General features: G+C 44.3%; 1 protein-coding gene across 9 annotated transcripts in view; it reads left to right on the plus strand.

Annotated features, from left to right (window-relative positions):
• The window catches only part of ABCC12 (ATP binding cassette subfamily C member 12), a 77,937-nt gene extending 56,623 nt beyond the window's left edge, over positions 1-21,314 (plus strand). For 3 of the 9 annotated variants that reach the window (XM_032854553.1, XM_032854554.1, XM_032854555.1), the window contains exons 20-30: positions 187-384; positions 1,158-1,384; positions 5,158-5,295; positions 9,244-9,430; positions 13,781-13,870; positions 16,107-16,296; positions 16,794-16,953; positions 17,956-18,034; positions 19,062-19,175; positions 20,755-20,919; positions 21,024-21,314. In XM_032854553.1, coding sequence (XP_032710444.1) covers positions 187-384; positions 1,158-1,384; positions 5,158-5,295; positions 9,244-9,430; positions 13,781-13,870; positions 16,107-16,296; positions 16,794-16,953; positions 17,956-18,034; positions 19,062-19,175; positions 20,755-20,919; positions 21,024-21,116 — 1,641 coding nt within the window. In that variant the 3' untranslated portion in view covers positions 21,117-21,314. Of the gene's footprint in view, positions 1-186; positions 385-1,157; positions 1,385-5,157; positions 5,296-9,243; positions 9,431-13,780; positions 13,871-16,106; positions 16,297-16,793; positions 16,954-17,955; positions 18,035-19,061; positions 19,176-20,754; positions 20,920-21,023 lie in introns of those variants that run through there. The other 6 variants (XM_032854556.1, XM_032854557.1, XM_032854558.1 and 3 more) reach the window with 6 other exon arrangements.
• Positions 21,315-24,380: the final 3,066 nt, after the last annotated feature.

Below are 24,380 nucleotides of genomic sequence, written 5' to 3' on the forward strand. Positions count from 1 at the left end.
CAGCAGGAGTACCCATGCGAAGCTCAGAGGTCCTCAAAGGGAAATGATCTGATTTTTACCACCTGGTTCATTCTTCACAATTATGCACCTGCCTTTAGTTTCTTCTCTCTGGAAAGATCCTCTGGCCAATTCCTATTTTCCTGACAATTTACCAATTCTTGGTGCTTCTCTTGTTTTTCTCCAAAGATGACCTGTGGGCCCCAGGGCAACAAGAGCGCATGTGAGATTGGTGTAGTGCTGGCAGACACGGGGCAGCGTGTGTACCAGTGGGTGTACACAGGGAGCATGGTGTCTGTACTGGTGTTTAGTGTCATCAAAGGTTTCACCTTCACCAAGACCACACTGATGGCGTCCTCCTCATTCCACGACCTCGTGTTTGACAAGGTACTGCTCCCGGGGGCTGCACGCGATTCCACCATTCAGCCAATGGCATTTACTGAGCCGCTACAACACATCGGGCACTGTACTGGGCTCTGGGCACAGACACAATGCTCAAGGAGCTTATGGTTGAGTGAGCTATCGAGATACCTACTGTCGACTTTGAAGGCAAACTCCAGGGACTGTGGGAATGTGCCGTGGGCCACCAGGCCAGACTAGGGGTGTAGGTGAAGGTGGTCAGGACGGTTTCCCTGAGGACACCGCACTGCACTGGGACAGACATGTACTGGCCGGCAGGCCATCTCTAGCTCCAAAGAGCCCTGAGTCCACAGAGGGCCTCACCTCCTCATTCCACTGCTGCAATAGGCAGAATTGATTCATTTTATTGATTAATTTTATTGCCTGGGCCATGGCCAGAGCCCGCAGGTGTGGCTCACACTAGGCAGGCAGACACAGGGGACCTTAGCTTTTTATTGTTCCTGGAGTGCAAAATCTCCTCCTCCTCCTTGACCCCCCAGGCTGCATCCCAGGTTTGGAAGGAGGTCTGACCTGCAGGGGCTCTCCTGGGCCTCCACACAAAGGCTGAATCTCCCCCACACTCTCATTTGGGGGGGCCATACGAATGGGGGACATCCTCACTTTCCCACGATGGCTGGCCCGGGACACTGTGTTGGGTCCCGGAAAAATGCTCATGCTGCTCAAAGTATCCCAGCCCTGGCGGAGCGGTCAGTGTTCCCTAAACACACACCTCATCGTGGACTCTCTGATTTTATCCACAGATCCTAAAGAGCCCAATGAGCTTCTTTGACACGACCCCCACTGGCAGGCTCATGAACCGTTTTGCCAAGGACATGGACGAGCTGGATGTGCGGCTGCCGTTTCACGCGGAGAATTTTCTGCAGCAGTTTTTTATGGTGCTGTTTATTCTTGTGATATTGGCTGCTGTGTTTCCTGCCATCCTTTTAGTCCTGGCTGGCCTTGCTGTTGGCTTCTTCATTCTTTTACGGTAGGTTGATAACGCTGTTTAAAAAGGAGCCCATGAAACCGTTGTGTATTTGGTTAACTCTGCACAATGCTGGGGTTATCAGGTGATGCTAAATCCTTGCTGTCTTCTCTGAATCTGGGAGCATACTGATTTTTAGTCCTGATGAAATGCCAGGTGCTATGCTCAGCGCTTTGCATATATCTGGCATTTTAGCCTCCGAGTAACCTGAGAGGTAGGCATGACTGGGAGTTCAAGTTGGTGGTCCTAGGCCAGGAAACTAATAACCAAGGTTGCTGTCTGTCTGTTGTTGTGTTCTCAACCATGGAGCTGAGCTCTCTCTGCCATCCTGCTGCTGGAGAAGAGAGAGAAGACAGTCCTTAGTTACTCTGAGCTTTGGGAACTATCCCCCCTCCCCCGCCCACAAACCACTGATATGGTTAGAGGAAAGCCTCAGGCAGCTAGGCACTGGGGAGTCCTGCTGCGGCTGTGCCCCACTGCACTACCTCACCCACCCTGGAATGAAACAGGAGGGTGGATTGACCCTAGCCCTCGAGAAACGCAGTTCTACCCTGTTGCTGGGGTGAGCTGGAGTTCTCAGCAGGCAGCATGGTGCGTATTATGTAAGGCCAAATAGTTGGAAATCAGAGAAATTTCCACCAGAGCCCCAGCCCTACTGCACAACTAGCTGGAAAACATTGGGACAAGCCTATTTTCTTATCCCTAAAGGTAATCGCTAAAACATACACCTGGCACATGAACCAGGAGGCTGTTAAGAGTATCAAATGAAACTGTAGGGCTCTGAGTGACTTACAAATTAGAACTGGAATACAGCTGACCTTGAACAACATGGGTTTGAACTGCACAGGTCCACTTATATGTGGGTTCTTTTTTTTTGATAAATACTGCACCATACTATAAATGGGGTTTCTCTTCACTTTGATTTTTTAATGACTTTTTTTACTCTAGCTTACTTTATTGTAGGAATGTAGGAATGTATTGTAGGAATATAATATGTATAAAATATGTGTAACTCAACTGTTTATGTTATGTAAGGCTTCCTGTCAACAGTAGGCCATTAGTAGTTAAGTTTCTGAGGAGTCAAGAGTTATATGCAGATTTCTACCTGCATGGGAGGTTGGCTCCCCTACCCTTGCACTGTACAAGGATCACCTGTACCATGTTATAAGAACTTGAGTTTTCATCAGACTCAACAATATGTTCATTATCCTCCTAGATGTGCCAAATTTTGGGCCGGACACTAAGGATCTCAAAGAGGGCCCCCCAAATTGTAAAAGATTCAGCCCCCAAATCCTGGACCTGCCTCCACCTGTAAGCAAGTTCATTTGTTTTCATCTAGGGACACCGGACTCAAAGCTGAGATTTTGAAATAGCACTTTGGCCGCAGTGTAGAGGATGGATGGAGCTACGGAAAGACCAGGATCAGGGATATTGGATGAGAGATTCTTGAAATGTAGAGGCTGAATGAGAGTTGAGACAGGTGGCAGCAGTAGGGGGCAGAAAAGGGTGGATTTGGGAGCCATTTCTGAGCTGGTCTTTGGAGTTAGGGGATGGGAGAGGCCAAGGATGTGTCCAAGATGGGGAGGGACATGAAAAGAGATATGAGTGATATGGAAAGAGAAGCAGTTTGGGTAATCACGTCTGTGGGCTTACATTTGGATGTTTCTAGTTTGTGGGTCAAGTCTGCAGATGATGCCAACAGGCAGTGGGAAATGAGGACATAGGACTCCACTGCGGCTGAAAGGTGGACTCTGTATCTTTGGCTTCTGTGCAGGAGCTGGTGTGACTGTGGGAACAAGCACCAGTGCCCTGGGCTCTCTCTTTGGTTTCCCATTGTCTCCCTGGTGACTCCAAGAAAGGTCACATGGCCTCACTGTCCAACCTCAAGGGTTTATTGTGATGACCCAATAAAATACTTTCTGCAAGTCCTTTGCAAAGATAAAGATGTCTTGGATACCACTTCTTAAAAGGGACTCCTTGGCCTGATGCTTGTTTTCGTAATCCCTGTGTTTGACTGACCCGTTCTCCAGTTTATGCTGTTGACTTACTTAGCCAATGGTTTTTCTCTGCTCTGCACCCCTACTTCTTGCTACAAAGACAGGCCAGACCATGGCTGGCTATGACTGAATCACCTAAATATTTCCAGCTAACTCACTCGAGCTCTGAGCTAATGAGGTCTTCCTTCCTCTCCCCCGAGTGAGTTTTAGCTGAGAGTCTGAGGGCAGATTAGATTCCCTGTCGTGGGCCAGCCTGCCAATGTGCCTGCCTGAGGGCAGTAGTCTGGTGCTCAGCAGGGTCCTGGAACGTCAGCACCCAGGGGAGTTGCATCCTGCGGAGGGGTTTTGTTCTAAAGTCAGCTCCTGAGGCTATGATTCAAATGACCTTTGAAAGTGCCTTTAGAAAACGATGCATTGGCAGTTGACGGACCAGATTTTCTTCCAGAATTGGAACAGATCACTTTTTCTTTGGTTGGGTCCCAAAAAGTGGTTGGCTTGTATTAGGAGCTGCATTGTATGAAAATTTCTGTTCTTCAAAGACTGGAATCACATCTCCTGCAGCGAGATATGCTACAAGAAGCACTCAAAACAGACCACAGCAAGGAATAGCTCACATTTCTGAGATCCTTCTCTCCTCCCTCCCTCCCTCCCTCCCTTCCTTCCTTCCTTCCTTCCTTCTTTCCTTAGTTTCAGGTTTGTATTTAAATTCCAATTAGTTAACATATAGTGTAATATTAGTTTCAGGAGCAGAATTCAGTGATTCATCACTTCCACACAACATCCAGTGCTCATCACAACAGTACCCTCCTTAATGCCCATCACCCATTCAACCCATCCCCCTCCCATCTCCCTCCATCAACAGTTTGTTTTCCATAGTTAAGTTTATTTTATGGTTTGCCTTTCTCTCTTTTATTTCTCCCCATGTTCATCTGTTTTGTTCATTAAATTCCACTTATAAGTGGGATCATACGGTATTTGTCTTTTTCTGGTGGACTTCATTTAGCATAATACAATCTAGCTCCATCCATGTCATTGCAAATGTCAAGATTTCATTCTTTTGATGGCTGAGTAATATTCCATTATATGTGTACACACACACAGACACACACACACACACAGACACACACACAACACAATACAACACAACACATCCTCTTTATCCATTCATCAGTCGACAGACATTTGGGCTCTTTCCATAATTCATCTATTGTTGATAATGTTGCTATAAACATCATGGAGCAAGTATCCCTTCAAATCAGTATTTGTGTATCCTTTGGGTAAATACCTAGTAGTGCAATTGCTGGGTAGTTCTATTTGGAACTTCTTGAGGAACCTCCATGCTGTTTTCCAGAATGGCTGCATCAGTTTGCACTTCCACCAACAGTATAAGAGAGTTCCCCTTTCTCTGCATCCTTGCCAACATCTGTTGTTTCCTGTGTTGTTAATTTTATTATTCTGACAGGTGTGAGGTGATATCTCATTGTAGTTTTGATTTGTATTTCCCTGATGACGAGTGATATTGAATATCTTTACATGTGTCTGTTAGCCATCTGGATGTCTTCTTTGGAAAAATGTCTATTCATGTTGGACACACATTTCTGAGACCCCATCTGTCCCACAACTGGGATGGCCTGTCCTAGAGAGTGGTGGGCCAACACCTCTCCCAGTTATATGGCACCCATCTGACTTAAACTTTGTCTTGAGTGCATAGTCAGACCTGTGTGTGCTAAGAGAGAGCCTTAGAGACCCTACTCTGTGGCCCTCTTGATCTCCCCACAGCATTTTCCATAGAGGAGTCCAGGAGCTCAAGAAGGTGGAAAACACCAGCCGGTCTCCCTGGTTCTCCCACATCACTTCATCCATGCAGGGCCTGGGCATCATCCACGCCTATGACAAGAAGGAGGACTGCATTAGCAAGTGAGTCCAGTGCTGGGATCCTGCTCCAGGGCTCCCCATTTCACACCTGACCCTGAATGGGAGGTCATAAGAATAAAAGGGAAGTCTGGGATGCTGGGACTCACTGTAGGTGAATTGCTGGCAGAATCAAGAAGGAGCAGTCTAAGGCACTAGGCCTTTCTCCCTAGTATCTGGGGCCCAAAAGTTGTGAGCTCATTCAATGACAACTTTGGTATGTGAATTTACATGTTTTATTTTTTGCACTAGAAGCAAAATGCGTCCAATTCAGGAAAGTAGGAGAAAGCAGGAAAAAGAAGGAAAAAATCACCCATAAGTCTCCAACCCAAATCTCATTAGTATGTTCATATATTTCCTTCAATTTTCATTTTTTCTATTTCTTAAGTATTCATAATCATGTTTGTCTCATTTTATTTTTAAATGGCATTTTTAAAATGTTATAACATATTTCTCATAAAAATAAATTTTAAAGGCCATATTATATTTTACTTGATGGATACAGCACTTCCCTTCTTTTTAAAATGTGGGGACTAGATGAGTAAATTTCTCCAGAGTCTTCCAGCTCCAAACTTCTAAAATACAGTATAAATTGTATCAACCATGTAGGCTCACCATGGTAGCAAAGACTTCCAAATTTTAGCGACTTAACATAGTACATGTTTATTTTTCCTCAAGTCACATTTTAACGAGAGTCCGTAGTGCAGGGGAAAGGGGTGTTGTTTCACTGGGACTTTTCCATCCTGAGGGCTTTGAGGTTCTACTCCAGGATCTTCTGTGTCTAACTGGAAGATAAGGTGAGGAATAAATGCAGGACCTCATGGGAAATTTTTATGGGTTAGCTCCAATGAAGATACTCATCATTTCTGCACACTCATTGACCAGTCTTCATTCACGTGGGCTCACCAAACTGCAAGGGAAGCTGGGAAATGGAGTCCAGCTGTGCCCACAGGAGGTAAAGAAAATGGGGTTTGCTGAATCCATAGCAGTATCTGCCACATTGGGTGTTCTATTTTGTTTTGTTGCTGTTGTTGTTTGTTTTGTTTTTCCCTATATTTTCCTGCCTTAAAAACCTAACATACCAGGGGCGCCTGGGTGGCTCAGTGGGTTAAAGCCTCTGTCTTCAGCTCAGGTCATGATCCCAGGGTCCTGGGATCAAGCCCCGCATCGGACTCTGCTCAGCGGGGAGCCTGCTTCCTCCTCTCTCCCTGCCTGCCTCTCTGCCTACTTGTGACCTCTGTCTGTCAAATAAATAAATAAAATCTTTTAAAAAAAAAACAAAACCTAATACACGAGACACCTGGCTCACTCCGTTGGTTAAACATCTGCCTTTGGCTCAGGCCGTGATCTCTCAGGGTTTTGGGATCGAGCTCCACATCAGACTTTCTAATTAGTGGGGAGCCCTGCTTCTCCCTCTCCCACTCTCTGTGCTTGTGTTCCCTCTGTCGCTGTCTTTCTCTGTCTGTCAAATAATAAATCTTAAAAAACAAACAAACAAACAAACAAATCCAACACACACTTCAAGTTTGGGTATAATTCTCTCCCTCTCTCTCTTCCCATGCTTTGCCACCTAGGATTTCAGTGTAGACTTGGCATGCCAGCTTGCCTTTAAGTTCAATTGGTGACTGTGCTATTCCTAGTTTAATCTGAATGTCATCTATCAAGAGTCCTGTGTCACACATGGACCCTTCCCATGTTCTGGTCATGAAGAAAGTCTCCTGTCCATGGAGTCATTCATCGACCTACTCATGACAAACAAAACAGATACAAGCTCTGTCTTCCTGCAGATTCTTTATCAAGTTTTCCAAGGAAATCCTACGGGACAGTTGAGTCCTACATGATTGATGGGGTCCCCTTCTTTTTATACTTTCTTTCCTGTCGTGGACTTTACAGAGGGCTTGGGCTTCTGACATGTATTGCTCTTGTCACCAGACAAAAATGTCATGGGACTGAACAGATCCTTAAGGTCAAATTCCAGTCTGTTTCTTTTGTTCCTGTGCAGTCTAACCAACCACACAGATAAGACCACACATGATTCCTAAGTCACTTAAACCGTCAGCTGAATTTGTAGGCTTTATAGCTGTAGGATAGAAACACCATGGTGTTTGGAAGAATATTTTAACTAAGCTCTGGGGAAAATAAGTTAGGGTGGAAACAAGGCGGAGGGTGCTACAGGACCCGATATAGCTGGTCAGAGGTGCTTCCAGAGTCTTTTGAGGAGTTTTGGAACAGGATGGAGTAGCAATACCTGAGGATGTTTGTGACTATACCAGTGGAGGAATCTTAACTCTGTAGGGGCTTAAACATTGAAAGTTTTTGTTTTTTTCCCAATAATGTCTACCAGTTGTTCTGATGAAGCCTCTTTCCCAATAGGTGAGGGGAACCTCCAATGGCAGTTGAACCTGATGTCTCTTGTGGTTAATTGTTCAGCTCAGTTAAAATTTCAATCTTGAATGTGTAGTTGACCCTTGAACCATGTGTGTTTTGGGAGCATCAATACCCCACACAGTTGAACATTTGCATATAACTTTGGACTCCCCCAAAGTTAACGACTAGTAACCTACGATTGACTGGAAGCCTTACTGATGACATAAACAGTGAATTAACACATATTTCATATGTTATATGTATTCTATACTGTATTCTTACAATAAAGTGAGCTAAAGAAAGTGCTATTAAGAAAATCATAAGGGAGAGAGAGTACATTTACAATACCACATTGTATTTATTGGGAAAAAAACCATATATAGGTAGACTCATGCAGTTCAAACCTATGCTGTTCAAGGGTTCACTGTATTCCCTCCCTAACACCCCCAGAGGCTTGGAGTAGTAATACTGTGCTATGTGTATGTCCTGTGCAGGGTGGGGGCCAGGTGTGCTGTTGGAAAGCCCCTGGTCTATTCTTTTAAAAATCCTCTCCCTTTTCTCAGAGACTGGTTTCCTGAGGCTGGCGCAAGGGAATGGAGTTGGGAAGATGCATCCTTGGGCCATTCTCTCCTTCCTGCTGCTTATTTCTGCTAATCAGGCAAAATGTGCCAATGTGGTGTGGCAAGGTAGAAGGTCCAACAGGACCAAATCCCTAGCAGCTCTGCTGGGCATTGTTGATGATCAAGACCTGCCTGGGTCTTCCAGAGAGCTCTTCCAGGGCAGCCTCACACTGCATTCCATTGATGTAGGGCCACTTTGCCTCACGCCGAGGAATACTGCATTAAGACTGCAGCACCAAATGTCTCTGCACCCCCAACTGTAGCAATAGCAGGAATGGGCAGGATCTGCCTTCCACACATCTGGGGAATGAGCAACTTCAGGGGCGGGTCTTGTCCTCATCCTTGGTGGTGTCATTGTTCTGTCCCTCTACTCTGTGCCCTTCTCTTTTGCTCAGTGAATAAACATGGGGGTACAAGATGTCAGCTTTTTTTCTGGAGGAGACCCTCAGCTTTATAAGCAATTGCATTGACTCTTCTTTCTCTGATTTGAGGAGGAGGGAACCAAACATAGTTCTTTCCCTTCTCTTTCCATCATAAACATTGATTCTTCCTGAAGGCAACCTCCTCCACAATTAACCCTCACCCCTCTTAACAATCAAGGGGGCCAACTCTCAATTCCACCAGTCCTTTGTGGGGAGTGGCTGACTCCAAAATAGGGATCTTTTGATGGTAGAGCATGAGACACTGAGCACATTTTGTTCTCAGCTGTGAGTTCTAGTTGCCATTTCTGGGAAAGAGAAAGAACCCACTCAGCACAATACTGTCACTTGGGGTATTTGCAAATCAAAGAGACCTATGGCAGCAGATTTTAGAGTATGGATATTTTCCCAACTTTGTAAGGGAGTCCTATGTAAAGTGCACTAGTCCTTGATTAAAAATTCCCCTTGCCTTAATTTTCCAGTAGCCCTAACCCTAAGTCTATGGAAGCGCATCTGATCTCTTATTTTGTCTGATCTTTTAATTTTAGGTTTAAGATGCTAAATGATGAAAACTCCAGCCACCTCCTATACTTTAACTGTGCTCTCAGGTGGTTTGCTCTAAGAATGGACGTCCTCATGAACATTGTGACCTTCATTGTGGCCTTGTTGGTGACCCTGAGCTTCTCCTCAATTAGTGCTTCTTCCAAAGGCTTGTCTTTGTCTTACATCATCCAGGTAACACCTCATGTAAGGTTAGGCTTGACCTGGAGGCCCTGGCATAGGGTATACCAAGGAGGATGGATGTAAGAGAAGAACCAATTCAAATGGGTTCAAAGAATAAAGAACTGACTGGCTCACATCATTCAAAGGTCTGGTGGTTATGTGGGCTTCAGGAACAGTTGAATCATAGCCCCTGGCTTTGCCTTTCTTCTATGATGACTTCCTTCATGGTTGTACAGTGGTGACTGAGAGTCAGAGGGTTGTAACAGGCAGGAAGGAAGAAGAAAGCTTTTCCTACACTAGCCACTGAACAAAAGCCCTGAGATTTACTCTTACTGGATTAATTTGGGCATCCAAGAATTAGTGCCTGGATAGAATTGGGATGACTGGCTTAGGCCAAAGGATGGAGTCACACCCCATCTGACCCCCAAGTCACACAGCTGCCCCACAATAGAGAGCAGGAGAAGAATGCTGGAGTGGCAGCCGTGATGTCCATGACAAATAATACTGACTTCTCATTTTGGTTGCTTTGGGGTTTTTCTTTAGAAAAATAACAGTAATAGGGAAATAATAGTAATAGAGGATAATAATAATAATCAGTAAACACATGCCATTTTGGGCACTGTTGTACATTTTGTATGTAAATTAATTTATTTATTCACATAACAAACCATGAGATAGGTACTGCCATAGTCCTCATTTTATAGATGAGAAGATTGAGGCTCAGAAAGACTTGTCCAACCTCACACACCTGTCATGTGTGAGAGCTAGGCTTTGAACCCAGGTCATTTGGGTCTGATACCCATCTGAATGTGAATCTTGAGTGGGGTGTGAGTATGTGTAAGTATGGGGATAAAGTGTCCAGCTACCTCTGGTTGGGAAAATGATGAGGGGAAGGAAATAGATGGGTCTATACAGACTACCAATCAAATAAATCTCTTTGTGGCTCTTTTTCACACCTGAAGCCTGTCTGAGTTCTAGATAGATAAGCTAGATATAAGGCTCAGTAAGCCCCTGCAGCACATTCTGCCTCCATTCTGTCAAAGGGCTTTTCTTCCCTTTTCCATCTTCCAGAATGTGACTCTTTCATTCAAAGATATCTCTTCCCAACCCATTTGCCATTAAAGGTCTATTCCTTTTTGAAAATCTCTCTGATATCATTTTTAATGGCATTTTGGGAAAGGGAAGGAATACAAATATATTCTCAGATCTTTATCTTAAGTGGGAAAAAATGAATTTTTCTTGGGTAGCCAGTTTCCCTCATTGATGGATGTTTTTATCTGTTGTTGCCTAGTAAGATAGAAAGCAGATAATGTTGAATAGATTCAGCTTGGCCCAAGTGAAACAGCTTTCCTCAACGGAGGTTGTGCTTTTTAGGGATATCATTAGCTTTCCATGAGATTGTTTTCAACATTGCTATAAGGCTAGAGAATTTGAACACACTGAGATCTAGGGGAACACTTCTCTAGCTGGCTTTGTGGCTTTGTTGAGCATTAGCCCTCTTTGGAGAACACAGAAACCAAATGACAGAACTTCCTTTGAGAATAGATGAGACTCCCTAGATGTGTGAAGTCCCACAGAACAGAAAGTGAATGCAAAGTGACATCACATAACATCATGGAGGAGAACGAGCACTTACTGGGCCAACACTGTGCTGATAGGAGAGTTCTAAACTTATGGAGGGTTGCCCGGGCCCTTGACGGCTGATACCCTTGAATCTAACAAAACATGTATAAGCCCTTCTCAAGGGCAGGGCTCATTCATTCATTGACCAGATAGCCACTGAGCACCTGCCATGAGCCAGGAAGTCTGATAGCTGCTGTGGATTCAGCAATGAACAAGCTGGACAGGTCCCTGCCATCACGGAGCTTATACTTTATGAGAAAAGAAGAGATAGAATGTGGGATGGAATAAATAAGTGCCAAAGTAAATCAATGAGAAGACTTTGGAAATTGTTTAAGTGTTAGGAAGATAATAAAGCAGGGAATGTGACTGTCAGTAGGGAAGCAAAATTAGATCCTATAGTCAGAGGATACCTCTTCCAGAAGGTGACTTCCAAACTGATACATGAATGACAAAGAACCAAAGAAGATGGAAGGCAGAGTGCTTTAGGCTGAGGGGGCAGAGCAAAGTTTGGGGTAGGCAGGAGCTTGGTACATTTGAGGAACTCAGAAGTTCATGTAGTTTGAGCAGATTGATAGAAAATAAGGTCTGAGGCATTGGCAGAAATAGACTCTGTAGGCCTTTGTCACCTATGACAGGGGGGTTGTTTACATTTTAAAAAAAGGTTCTTCACTGTGGCACTATGGAAATTTGGTCTGGACGATCGTCTTTGTGAGAGGCTATCCTGTGTATTATAGGATGTTAGCCTCCTTAATCTCTAACCAAGAAATCCCAATAGGACCTCCCTCCTCCAAGGTTGTGACAACCAAAAGTAACTCTAGATACTAAATGCCTCCTGAAGGGCAAAATCACCCAAGTCAAGAGCCACTGCTTTAAGAGAAATGGAAAGCCAGTGACATGTGTTAATTGGGAAAGCAGGAAGGGAACCCAGAAAAGGGTCTGGACCTATACCACTCGTCCCCTCATTCACCTGCTTGGGCCCACCTCCTCCATCTCGTTAAGGCCACTTGGGGCTACTCAGAGCTACCCAAGCCCTGAGTTAACCTGATAGACTTCTTACTGTAAATGCCTTCACTCACACAGTTCCTTAACTTCCCTGAGGCAACCCCACCCCTAAAACCTGGCCACTCTTTCACGTCATCCTGTTTTATTGACATTCTCACCATTTCTTGAAATTACCCATGTCTTATCCTGCCAGCCTACTAGAACATAAGCCTCATGAGGGCAGGGGTTTTGTTCAACACATTTAGCCCTGGGAAACCAGCAATCCCCCTCCCCCAACAAGCAGTGCCTGGCCCACAGCCACTGCTCACCTAGAGAAGAAGACCTCGTCCTGCCTTGAGCTGACTAACCTATTTTGCATCTGAGGCAGATGCTGTTGGTGCACCAACCTTCCAGGGCAGGTCACTTGGCATCCTGCTGCCACAGGAAGATGCTCAGTCCACGCCCAGAGCAGGTGACAGATGTGGGGAGTTCCCCCAGTTGGAAGTGGCCCAGCAATGATTGAAGGGGGTCAGTGGAGATGTAGCCCAAATCCCTTAGGACGACTCAAGTGTGTTCCATACGGTGTCCCAGAGCTTCCAGTGGGATCAAGTTTTAGTTTCAGTTACCCACAGCTGAACCTCTTGTGACTTACCTTCTCTTCTGTGCCCCACTTCTCCTGGCTCCTACTGGTACTTTTGGGGTCCACCTCCTGGATTAATTTCCTAGGGCTGCTGTAACCAATTACCATAAGCTAGTGACTTAAAACCAGATAAATTTATTCTCTCACAGTTTTAAAGGTCAGAAGTCCCAAAGGTATAGACAGGACCTTGTTCCCTCTGAATGGTCTAGAGGACAATCTGTTCCTTGTCCCTCCCAGCTTCTGGTGGCTCTTGGCATTCCTTGGCTTGTATGTAGTTGCATCATTTCAGTCTTTGCCTCTGCCTTCACATCTTCCTCTCTTTTGTGTCCTCTCCTCTGTCTCTTGGAAGGATAATTGTCATTAGATTTAGGGTCCATGCAGGTAATCCAGGATGATCTCGAGATCCTTAATTACACTTGCAAAGATCCTTTTTTTCAAATGAGGTAACATTCACAGGTCTCAGGGATTTGGATGTAAGCATACCTTTTAGGGGGATCACCATTCAATCTCCCTAATATACTGCTTACAATCACATTTCAGGGTTGGCTTCTGGGGGCTCTTGGCCTGAGATGGATGACCTTAGCAAGCTGCATTCCCCACTCTGAGCCTAGATTTTCTCACATTTGAAGCAAACAGATGGGCTTAATGGTTTTCTTCTACCTCTGATGATCTGTGGTGATTGGAGTTCAGTTGCTGCTTGGCTGTGGGTAGGGTAAAGCAGAGAGGGCATAGAGGTGCAGGACCCCACCAGATGGCAGCAAGGTGGAGGGGGGGTACCCAGCAGTTCTGTAGCCCTGGGAGATTCCAGCTCAATAGCATCTCCTTGTCGCTCAGACTAAGAGTGATAAAGTGATACTGTGGTGGGATGGTACTTGCCATCTGGATTGCCAGGGAAAATGTCATTACCCATTTGTTTCTGAATGCAGAGGAAATGTTTAAAGGCAAAATACCCCAGTATTTTCACTTCTAGGCACTTGGATGGGAATACAGGCCTACTTTCTGTGTTCCCCTGAGTGAGACTGGGGAGGGGTACTTCACAAGGGCTGCCCCTGAAGGTGGAACGGTGGAACCCAAGGGAGGAAAGTGCTCTAACCCAGCTGCTTGCTTCTCTACAATAGCTGAGCGGACTGCTCCAAGTGTGCGTGCGCACAGGGACAGAGACCCTGGCCAAATTCACCTCTGTGGAGCTGCTCAGAGAGTATATTTTGGTAAGAAATTAGTGTATGCCAGAGGAGGGGCTAGTTAACTCTGGCAGAATTTATGTAGGCGTTTGATTTTTTGACATGTGAAAGGGATCTTTTTAAAAACTGAAGTGGGACCACAACCTTCTTCTTAAAACCCATATTTACTCTAAAGTTCTTGAGGTTGAGGAAGAGATACTTTTAAAAACATTTTTTTTTTTCCTCAAGGGCAGTTTCTGCACACAAAAAGAGAAATCAGTGGCTAACTTTAGTTCTAAAAACTAATATTTGATTGACTGAAATTGTAAATTGCAAAAAACAATGGTTGAATTCTCTAAAAGCTTTTTTTAAAAGATATATTTATTTAATTGAGAGAGAGAGAGAGCATGGGTGTGAGGCAGTAGAAGAAGAGGGAGAAAGAGAATCTCAAGCAGACTCCTTGCTGAGCAAGGAGACTTATGTGCGGCTTGATCTCATGACCTTGAGACCATGACCCTGAGATCATGACTTTAGCTGAAATCAAAAGCGGCACACTCAACCAACTCTACCACACAGCCACCCCTTCTCTAAAAACCTTTAAGTTCAACTTACAAATCCTGCAATTCTTTGAGAAGAAGTCTAGATAAGTCAAGCAATCACTTTTAAGGGACTCTGAATGGCATTTGGACCCATTTACAAACTTAAACAGTTTAAAACATTTTAAGCTGTACTTTAAAATTTAGCACATTCCATTCCCTTCTTAAGTATCTTGACTATCTGATTTCACAAAAAACCTTCCAGAGGTTATATAAATCTAATAAATTACACTTATAAATACAGTAAGCTTTAAATTTGCATCCCAATGCTATAGATGAACAGTAAGCTTTTAACTTAAAATCATGTTTAAATAAATTATTCAATTATTCATTTTAAATTAGAATCACAGGCCCTTATGTTAGTAATATTATTATACTTAAAACATCAAATATGCAGAGTCCTTAAAATGATAATACTACAATTTTGCTCCTCTTAAATATATATTTTTAAAATGTATTTATTTATATATTTATTTATGTATATATTACATTTATTTACTTATTTAAAATATATATATTTTCTAATTGGGCATGGAGCCCAAGTTGAGGCTTGAACTCACAACCCTGAGCTGAAATCAAGAGTCAGACGCTTAACAGACTGAGCCACACAGGTGCCTCAAGCTTCTCTTAGATATTTTTCTTATGAATACTAGGTCACCTGGGGTTAAAAGTATTCACTGTCTAGAATACAGTTATTTTCTCAGCTAATTGTGGTTGCTTATCACAGATTTGGGCTGGTCAGCCACCCTACAGGGCATATGAGGGTCTTCTTATTTCTAACAGAGACTCATCACTTCAGAGGAGGCATTGGTCTTATAACTCAGTCAAGTTGCTCTACTCTTTACTTAGACTTTGCCTTTCTTGGATTCTTGGGAAACTAAAATGTCTTTTCCATGTCACTTTAAAGACCTCTGAATCTGACATTCTGCATCCTTGTCATCTTCCTACTTCGAACACCATGATGACTCCTACGGATATTGAAATTATATCTGATTGAATTCTGCAAATCTCAAGACTTGGTCTGGATTCATCACATAGCTTCAAGGTCAAACTGCTGACACTTGCCCAGGCCCACAAGGCCCAGTAGGAGCTGTCCCTTGTAGGGACAATAGTCCTATCTCTCTGTTCACTAAGCATCAGTCACATGACTTTTCTTTCTATTCCTCAAAGTTACCAAGCTTGCCCTGGCTTCAGGGCCTTTGCACTAGCTGTCCACTCTGCCTGGAAGGCTCTGGACTCAAATCTTCTTATAGCAGGCATCTTTTTAGCATTCCAGGTCTCAGCTTGTATGCCACATCCTCAGGATAACCTTCTTCGACCCTTAAGTTACTTTCACTCCACCTACCTATTTCTACCACACACATTCTATATTCCCTTTTACAGTATTGTATTTTATAGAATACAATAGAATGTTGTATTGTAGATACACGTATTGTATCTATAATATATATAGATAAATATATTGTATTCTACAATACTTTGTTTTATTGTCTTCATTTCTGATTTCATTTCTTGCTTATCATCTGAGTTCCCCACCGGAATATAAGTTCTTGACTAAATTTATTGGTCTAGCTCACAACCATGAACACCAGTACCTAGAATGGTGGGAATGAATGAATGAATCAATGAATGAAATGGATGGAAAAGCAAATGGTTATGAACCTGTCATTGGTCACTCTGCTTTTCAGACCTGTGTTCCTGAATGCACTCACCCCCTCAAAGTGGAGACTTGTCCCCATGACTGGCCCAGCCGTGGGGAGATAACATTCAGAGACTATCAGATGAGATACAGAGACAACACTCCCCTGGTTCTTGACGGGCTGAACTTGGTCATTCAAAGTGGGCAGACAGTTGGCATCGTTGGAAGAACAGGTTCTGGTAAGGATCAGCTCTGACTGTGTTTTTTTCAAGTTTCCTTTGCATTTCTACTGCGCGTGCTGGTTAAGCCACACCAGAGGGTGGGGTGTGTGTGTGTGTCCAAACACGTGTGTGCACAACCGTGTGTGTGTGCGCGCGACGGATTGGCTGTTTTTTCCCTCCCCCTCAAATCTTTTTACTGTAAATTAGGATTTCGGGTTGAATGGGTGTGTGGAGTTGGAAACAAACACACATCGGTTTTTGAAGTAATTAAATGAGAATCATTCTTGTGAAACAAGGCCCAGAGGATGAGTCCTGTGTTAAGAGCCCCTGTAGGGATGAGAAGGTTAACTGCGTCAGGGCAGCAGATTGCTCCCACAGAGTGAGGCCTTTCTGTCTGCGTGGTCATCTGCATGGAGCCATTTTACTGCATCACAAATTCCCTTGATAAGATTCTTGGATATGATGGAAGTGCAAACTGATGTTTGATTTATTGTTATCGCTTTTATTGTTCCCAGGAAAGTCATCATTGGGAATGGCTCTGTTTCGTCTGGTGGAGCCAGCCGGCGGTACAATCTTCATTGATGAGGTGGATATCTGCACGATTGGTTTGGAAGACCTCAGAACCAAACTGACCGTGATCCCCCAGGATCCTGTCCTGTTTGTAGGTACAGTAAGGTAGCTGTTTTTGATCGTCATGCATTCCTATTTTTTGGATAGTAAAAGCAGACCAGCTAGGAACTTTGTGAAGTGCCCACAGTGGGGATGAGGGAACCAGCATCATGAGGCACTGATAGTACCTGCTCCTCAGTGAAGCTTTGGGAGGAGCCAAGGACATGAACATTACCTGTATCTTATGAGCTACACCACCAATAAGCAAGAAGCTTACACATAGGGTGAGCAGATATCCCAGTTGGCCCTGGAGAGCCCCGGTTTATGCTCGTGTCTCAGCATCCTATCATGTTTAGCAATGGCCACTCTCAAAAGAACCCAGTTTGTGAAATAAAGTAAGTGGTCACCCTATGCATGTAGCCATCCATAGGGAAGTACATCGATTTATTCCCACGGAGAAGTGAACGAGAGTTGTTCAAGTATAAGAACAGTAGGTTGCAACTTCTGCAGGGCTCAAGATCCTATATCAAGGGACAAGGAGAAAACCAGTTTCTCATTCAGTCCAGTGCAAGGGCTGCCCCTCTGATGTGAGGGATATTTGTCCCATTGAGCACCCAATCAAGTAGTATGCTAGACTCACACCCAGCCAGTGGGATAGCCACCTTGTGCAAGTGCCTGGGAGCCACAGCTATATGTCTTACTTCTGAAGGTGGCGTGAATGCAATGCCAGAGTGAATCCCCACCCCTCACCTCCACCAAGAATTTGCAGGGGGCCCAATGCATTCTGCCACACATGGCCATTGTGAGGACCAAATCAATGTGTCTTCCTGAATACTATCTCACCTGCCTTGGTGGTCTCTATTCCATCACTGAACTGAGGGTTCTTGCTCTCTTGGCCTGAGATTGGTCATTTTATGGACCATTGTCCTGGCTAAGCGCTGCTTTTGGAGGCATGGGGAGTCATCACACACCACCTCTTACTCTCTCCCATATGCTGCAGAAAACATGCTCCTCCCCCGCTCCTGTCTTCCTCAGAAATCCAGCTCCCTGCTCTTTCCTTTATTTCAGGTACAACTTGGATCCCTTTGAGAGCCACTCGGATGAGATGCTCTGGCAGGTTCTGGAGAGGACATTCATGAGAGACACAGTAGGTCTCTGGGGCTCTCCGGGATGAACCTGTTTCCCAGCACTAGGGCCCCAGATACCTGGCCCAGGTTTGAACTGGACAAGCACTGGGCCAGCATTTGGCCAAGCTTATTTGTTGGCACCATATATGTCAGTAGAACGTGATCCTTATTTACTCTCTGTTGTTAAAAGCAACAATAGATAACATGTATTAGGCCTCTGCAGTGGTCCAGTCAAGAGCTCTGCATGCATTATCTCATTTGGTCCTGTCCTGACTACAGCCCTCTGAGGTTGGGACTCCTATCCCGGTTTTTAGAGGTACAGAAAGAAGACTTAGGGAAGAAACATGTGTAAGCTAGTAAGTGGCAGAATGGAGACTTGAACCCAACTGGATATGACTCTAGAGCAGATGGGGCATCCTGCTGCTCTGCCAGTAGTGTCATTTGCTTCTGGGACAGAGATGCCACAGAAAGGTGAGGGGGCATGGCATGCTCCAGGAATGGCAAATACGGCCATTTCCTGTGAGATGGGGTCCTGTCCTATAAGAACTGCAGGGGGAGTCAGCAGGTGAGTGTGGCCACCTCTGCAGCACAGAGGGGATTGTTTCTACCAAGACTCAGTACCAAGGTGAGCCTGCCACAGTGCCACTATGACTGCATAAATCAGACAATGTCTTACCTTTCTTTGATGACTAGAAAACTCTCCTATCCAATGTCTATTCTCTCCGTGGAAATGGGGACCCTGGAAGCCATTTACACTTCGTTTGTGTTTCTCTGGAGCCATATGTGCACCATTTGTCCTCTTTTGGCAAGGTGTCTACGGGGCTCTATGAATCATACCGTGATTTTAAATTATTAATGTCCGCCTACTCCCTGGTCTTTCCCTGGTGCCTGTTTGCAATGTTGAAATGATTGTTGTTTTGTACTTTCTTTTCCTCGGTAAAATAAAGCCAGCTGATGAATGCATGAGCAGGGGGCAATCAATACAGACGATGCTGGACAATTTTATAGATCATCAGCATAAATGTGGCATTTTTCTGTGTTTTATAGATAATGAAACTCCCGGAAAAATTACAGGCAGAAGTCACAGAAAATGGAGAAAACTTCTCAGTAGGGGAACGTCAGCTGCTTTGTATGGCCCGTGCACTTCTCCGTAATTCAAAAGTAAGGAAACAGCACAGAAAATGGATTGGTCAAATTTTGGATATTTCCCGCAGCGCCCCTCAGTCCAGGAGGTAGAGCCCCGCGTTTGTCTTTCAGCAAGGAGAGAACAATTGAGCCATTTAAAAACCGATCACTTTCTTTTAAGACAGAGTTGTAAGGGGTAAAAATTGAAAAATAACAGCCATTTACAGCAATAGCACTTGCCTCCCTTGGGCCTTCCCCTGGGAAGCCTTGCTTAGGTATTCTCTCTGTCTTCCTAAGCGGTTTGAGTGTAAGAAATCTGCCTCTCCACTCTTTTTTGTCTTGTCCCTGAACAATTCTGAGGCCTGATAAACAATACCAGCATGCTAAAGAACACCTTCAGAATGCTAAGAAACGAGAACTGTAGAATTTGTACTCATTTTTCTTAGGGACTTAGTCATCCTTGGTTACCGATTTCAAGGAACGGGTGGCCTTTGCTTTAGAAATCCCATTCTCTCAACCCTGATCAAAGTGTAACTCACCATGTGTGTTGTGTAGATGTCCTAATGTCCGGAGTGGTAGATCATCAGCATGAATGTGGCATTTATGCTGACTGAGGCACTATGCATTGCGAAGCGGTTTGTGTGTTGTGTTGTCTTTGCATTTCATGCCCAGAAGAAGGTATGACCCCTTCTTACAGATGAGGATATGGAGTCCTGGGGCAAGTTAAGTAATTTAACCAAGGTCAAGCAGAGTTAGAGCTGAGCTCAGGCCCTCTGACTTGCAAACCTGCATTGCAGTTGGCAGAAGAGTGCCTTCCTCCTCCAAAGATGTCCACGTCCTGATAACCAGAACCTGTGAATGTGCCACCTTACCTGAGAGGAAAGGGGTTTGCAAATGTAATTAAGTTGACGATTTTGAGGTGGGGAGATTGGGTGGGCCGAGTATAATCCTGCAGCTCTGAGTAAGAGGGAAGCTGAAGAGTCAGAAAGAGAAGAGATGTGACCAAGTAGCCATTAGAGCAATGCCAGGAAGGTAGCACGAGCCAAGGAACACAAGCAGCCCAGAGCAGCTGGCACGGGCAAGGGAACAGTTTGTCCCTAGAGCCTGCAAAAGGAATGCAGCCCTAGCAATACCTTTACTTTAGGATCTCTGACTTCCAGCTCTGCAAGACACTAAATTTGTGTTGTTTTTAAGCCTCTAAGTTTGTGCTGATTTGTTATAGCTGTGATGGGAAGCAAATACAAATTATTATAGCTCATGCTGATTCATGTTAGCACAGTAGATAAAGCCTCCGACCAGTCTGTAAGATGACAATAAGCCATTTACAAAGAGAAGTAAATCATATATCACCTTATTCTTTTAGTCAGTCCCTCTGAAGGAGACGGAGGTGGTGTGAACTAACTTTTATTTTGCTGTTATTTTTTAATTTTTTTTATTATTTTATTTTTATTTATTATTTTTTTAAATGTTTGAGAGGACACACAGCTCCTGACTTTTCAGCTCTTCTCCTTCTCCTCCTTCTTCTTCTTTTTAAATAAGTAGAGCTAAGACCGTGCGTTTCCCTCCGACGCAGTTTTGGCTTAATGTAACTTATACAGTGTGCCCTCCTCAACAGATCATTCTCCTTGATGAAGCCACTGCCTCCATGGACTCCAAGACTGACACCCTTGTTCAGAGCACCATCAAAGATGCCTTCAAAGGCTGCACAGTACTGACCATAGCCCACCGCCTCAACACAGTTCTCAACTGTGACATTGTCCTGGTCATGGAGAATGGGAAGGTACAGGAAGTTGTTGGCGTAACCTCCCCAGAGGTTTCAGTGGTTTGGATTCTAGGTGAGTGCATATTTTCTGCCTGTTTCAGATCTTCTTCTCTGACTTTCAGGTGGTCGAGTTTGACAAGCCTGAAGTCCTTGCTGAGAAGCCAGATTCTGCATTTGCGATGTTACTAGCCGCAGAAAACAAAGTTCTACTGTAGAAGTCCCTGAGGGGGCCACATCCCCTGACTTTAGAGGATGCTTCAGTTGAGTTGGAAGGACCTTCAGGAGAAGGGCCTGCCATTTCCACAGGCAACACTGGCCCTCCGTCCCTCCCACCCCTGACATACAGGCTGAGCTGAGGCAGAGGTTGCTGTCCTGCCTTACCTAGCCCATGCCTCCTGACCTCATCTGGCGGGCTTGGGAATCTAATGGATTAAAAAACTGCCCCCACCTCCTAAAACCCCAAGGCCCCCATCAGTGTATTCCCATCAATACCACCTCAGTGCCTGAGAATGGAAACACTAACTTCCAGTTAAATCCGATCAAACAGAATAGGAAAATGCCTAGGGACGGAATTTGTAAAAGGTTTATTGCCTTGTTACCAGAAGGGAAAAGAGCAGAGTTTCCTTTCCATTGAAGTCCTGTTCACATCTATTTTGAGTGTGTGATAAGCAGTAACTACACAGATCTGTAGCATGAAAGATTGATTACAGTGTTTGATGAAAAAAAATTTTTTTTAAAAATCACATTATATGTTTCATTTGATCTATTAGAATAATGAGGAAAACAAAAGGTTGGAGTTTCTCTGTAAAAGACATTTTTATATCTTCTGTATTGGTCATTAAAATGCAGTAGGAATTTAAACTACCTTGAAATGTTGCCTTGCAATTATTTTACTGAAGATTTTCCACTTTCTGTACTTCTTCCTCTCACAGACCCTCACTGCTTTCTGTGGTGACTCGGTCATAAACCCCCACAGCATTCCCCAAATAAAAATCTTGCTTTCCAACTTCAAGGTTTGCTCTGTCAGAGGCAAGAAAGATATGTGTCCAATAGCCCAGGAGTGAGTGCTGTTAATTCATGGTAACATCTGGAAGAAGAGAAAAAGAAAAAAGAAAAGAAGAGAAAAGAGAAGAGAAGAAAAATATCCAAAGGGTTCTTGTGCAATGCTTGCCAAGGGCACACATACAGTCTCTTTGTCTTCTTTTACCTTTGAAGTCACCAGTGATGTTTTGGTGAGGTTTTCTGGACTCACCTCCCAGCCCCCAGTCTGAGCTCTAGACGTGGCACAAGGCAGTGATGGCCAGTAAATCTTATATTTGATATCTCCCATGCACCTCCCCTTCTTAGTCTTGGTCACACACTTCTCCCCATCCTTTTAAACATGTCTGGCACACATGAGCACTCAAGAATAAGTGGCATGAGTGTGTGAGGTTAATAACTTAGCTACAGATGCACAGGAAGGAGAGACAGAGAGAGCATTTGAACCCTAACCAGGCTGACCTTAGGAGCCCTGCTCCTAACCCCTCTGCAACAGCCACTCGTGTCCCTTCCCCTTGGCCTGTAGCAGGGACAGCGATGACTATAAGCACTGCACATCGGGGAGAGTGACTTCTGGAAGAATGGCTGTTGTTTTCATGTATAATGACACAGAACAGTCTTAGTGAGCCCCCCACCACCCACACATTACTGCTGCTGAAAAGTCCCCAGGGAGAGACTATGCTGAATAATAGTAACCAACATTTATCCAGTAGTCCTCAAACCACAGCCTTAGTTATTGAATCTTCACCATATTCCCAGGGGGAGGCACCAGTGTTATATTACAGATGAAGAAACTGAGGGTCAGAGAGCAATGTGACCAATGTCACACAGTTAGTGAAATCTTAACCCAGGCAGGCCAACTCTAAAATGTGTGTTTTTCAGTCCATTTAATACAGCTGGGAACTTGAGATTCTCCAGGTGAGAAGGAGCCCAGTGTTAAGTGTTGTAAAGCCTATGTATTTGTCAGCATAGACTCAGTTATGCTGTGGTAACAAACAGCCCCTGATCTCAGTGGTATATTCCCTATGTGTGTGACCTGTCCATCATGGGTCAGTTGTGCCTGTACTTTTTATCCTCTTCACTCTGTGGTTCAGGCTGACAGAGCAACCTCTGCCTAGCACATCACTAATCTTGTGGCAGAGGGCAGACACACGTGACAATCAGAAGTGACACGTGCCATGTTCCATGGGCAAAGCAAGTCCTGTGGCTACTCCTGGGCTCAACAGTAGGGAGGTGCACCACAAACACATAGTGGAATTTGTCCCTTCAGGGAGTTGTATAATCCACCTCTTGGGAGGGGCAGCATGTATTCTGAATAACACTACAACCTACCACATCTTGAATTTGGGTCTTGGTTTTGCCACTGGGTAGCTGTGTGATCTGAGGAAATTAGCTTGCCCTCTCTGAGCCTCCATTCCCTCATCTGTAAAATTTGGGGTTTGGACTGAGTGTTCTTTCCAGTCCTGACTTAACTATGAGAGGAGAAAAAAAAGGAGGATATGAAAGTACTTTCCAAAGAGTGAAATTTAGACTTTTAGGAGAATTACAATGAACCCTAACTCTAATAAAAAAATTTTTGGTAAAGATTATATTTTTAAAATAAGTTGAACAAAGTTTAACCAAGTTCTGAATCTTCATGCCTCCTTTGATGCTCTTTGCATGTAAGAACTTCTTTGAAATTTTAGTCTCACTTTATTTTGGTGGCCCAGTTCTACTGTGCTCTGTTCATCTGCCTCCCCACCGAGTGATCTTCTGTGAATTAGAACCTCTTGAATATCCTTTCTTGGATACTAGCAGAGAATAAACCACTTACAAATACTACTATTATAAATTATTAACAAATTGCCTGTGACATGTTTCCCTGTTAGTTGGGTCCTGAAGCTAATTGTGAAATGGCTGATCTGGAATAGGGTGGGCAAACCATAGCCTGTAGGTCAAATCCAGCCTGCCACCTGTCTTTATAAATAAAGTTTTATTGGAACATGGCCATTCTCATTTGTTAAAGCATTACTATGGCTGTTTTCACATTCCAATGGCAGAGCTCAGTTTTTGCAACCAAATGCATGTCTTCTAAGCCAACAATATTTGCTAACCTGGCCCTTTACAGAAAATTCTGATCACTCCTGGTTTAGGCATTTGTACGTGATACAATTCAGGTTAATGAGACGTGAGAGGGAAGTCAACTGGGTTTTGGGGGGCAGGTTCTGGAAAGCATTCTTTCCCATTGCCTCGTGTGTTTATGGTGTCTGAAGCTGTGGCATCTCTCTTATAACCACAGAGGAAGTGGAGAGATGGACAGAACACAGGTCCTTGTTTACAACTTTGATCCACTGACTTACCAACTCTGCCTTCATTCTACCTCTTATTGTGCCAGAAGATGCCTTTTCCTTATTGTTCAAACCAGCTTGAGTTGGCTTGTTGTTACTTGCAACCCACAACAT

The sequence above is a fragment of the Lontra canadensis genome, unplaced genomic scaffold (assembly GCF_010015895.1).
Source record: "Lontra canadensis isolate GAN:19392208 unplaced genomic scaffold, GSC_riverotter_1.0 scaffold8, whole genome shotgun sequence".
NCBI classification, from domain to species: Eukaryota; Metazoa; Chordata; class Mammalia; order Carnivora; family Mustelidae; genus Lontra; species Lontra canadensis.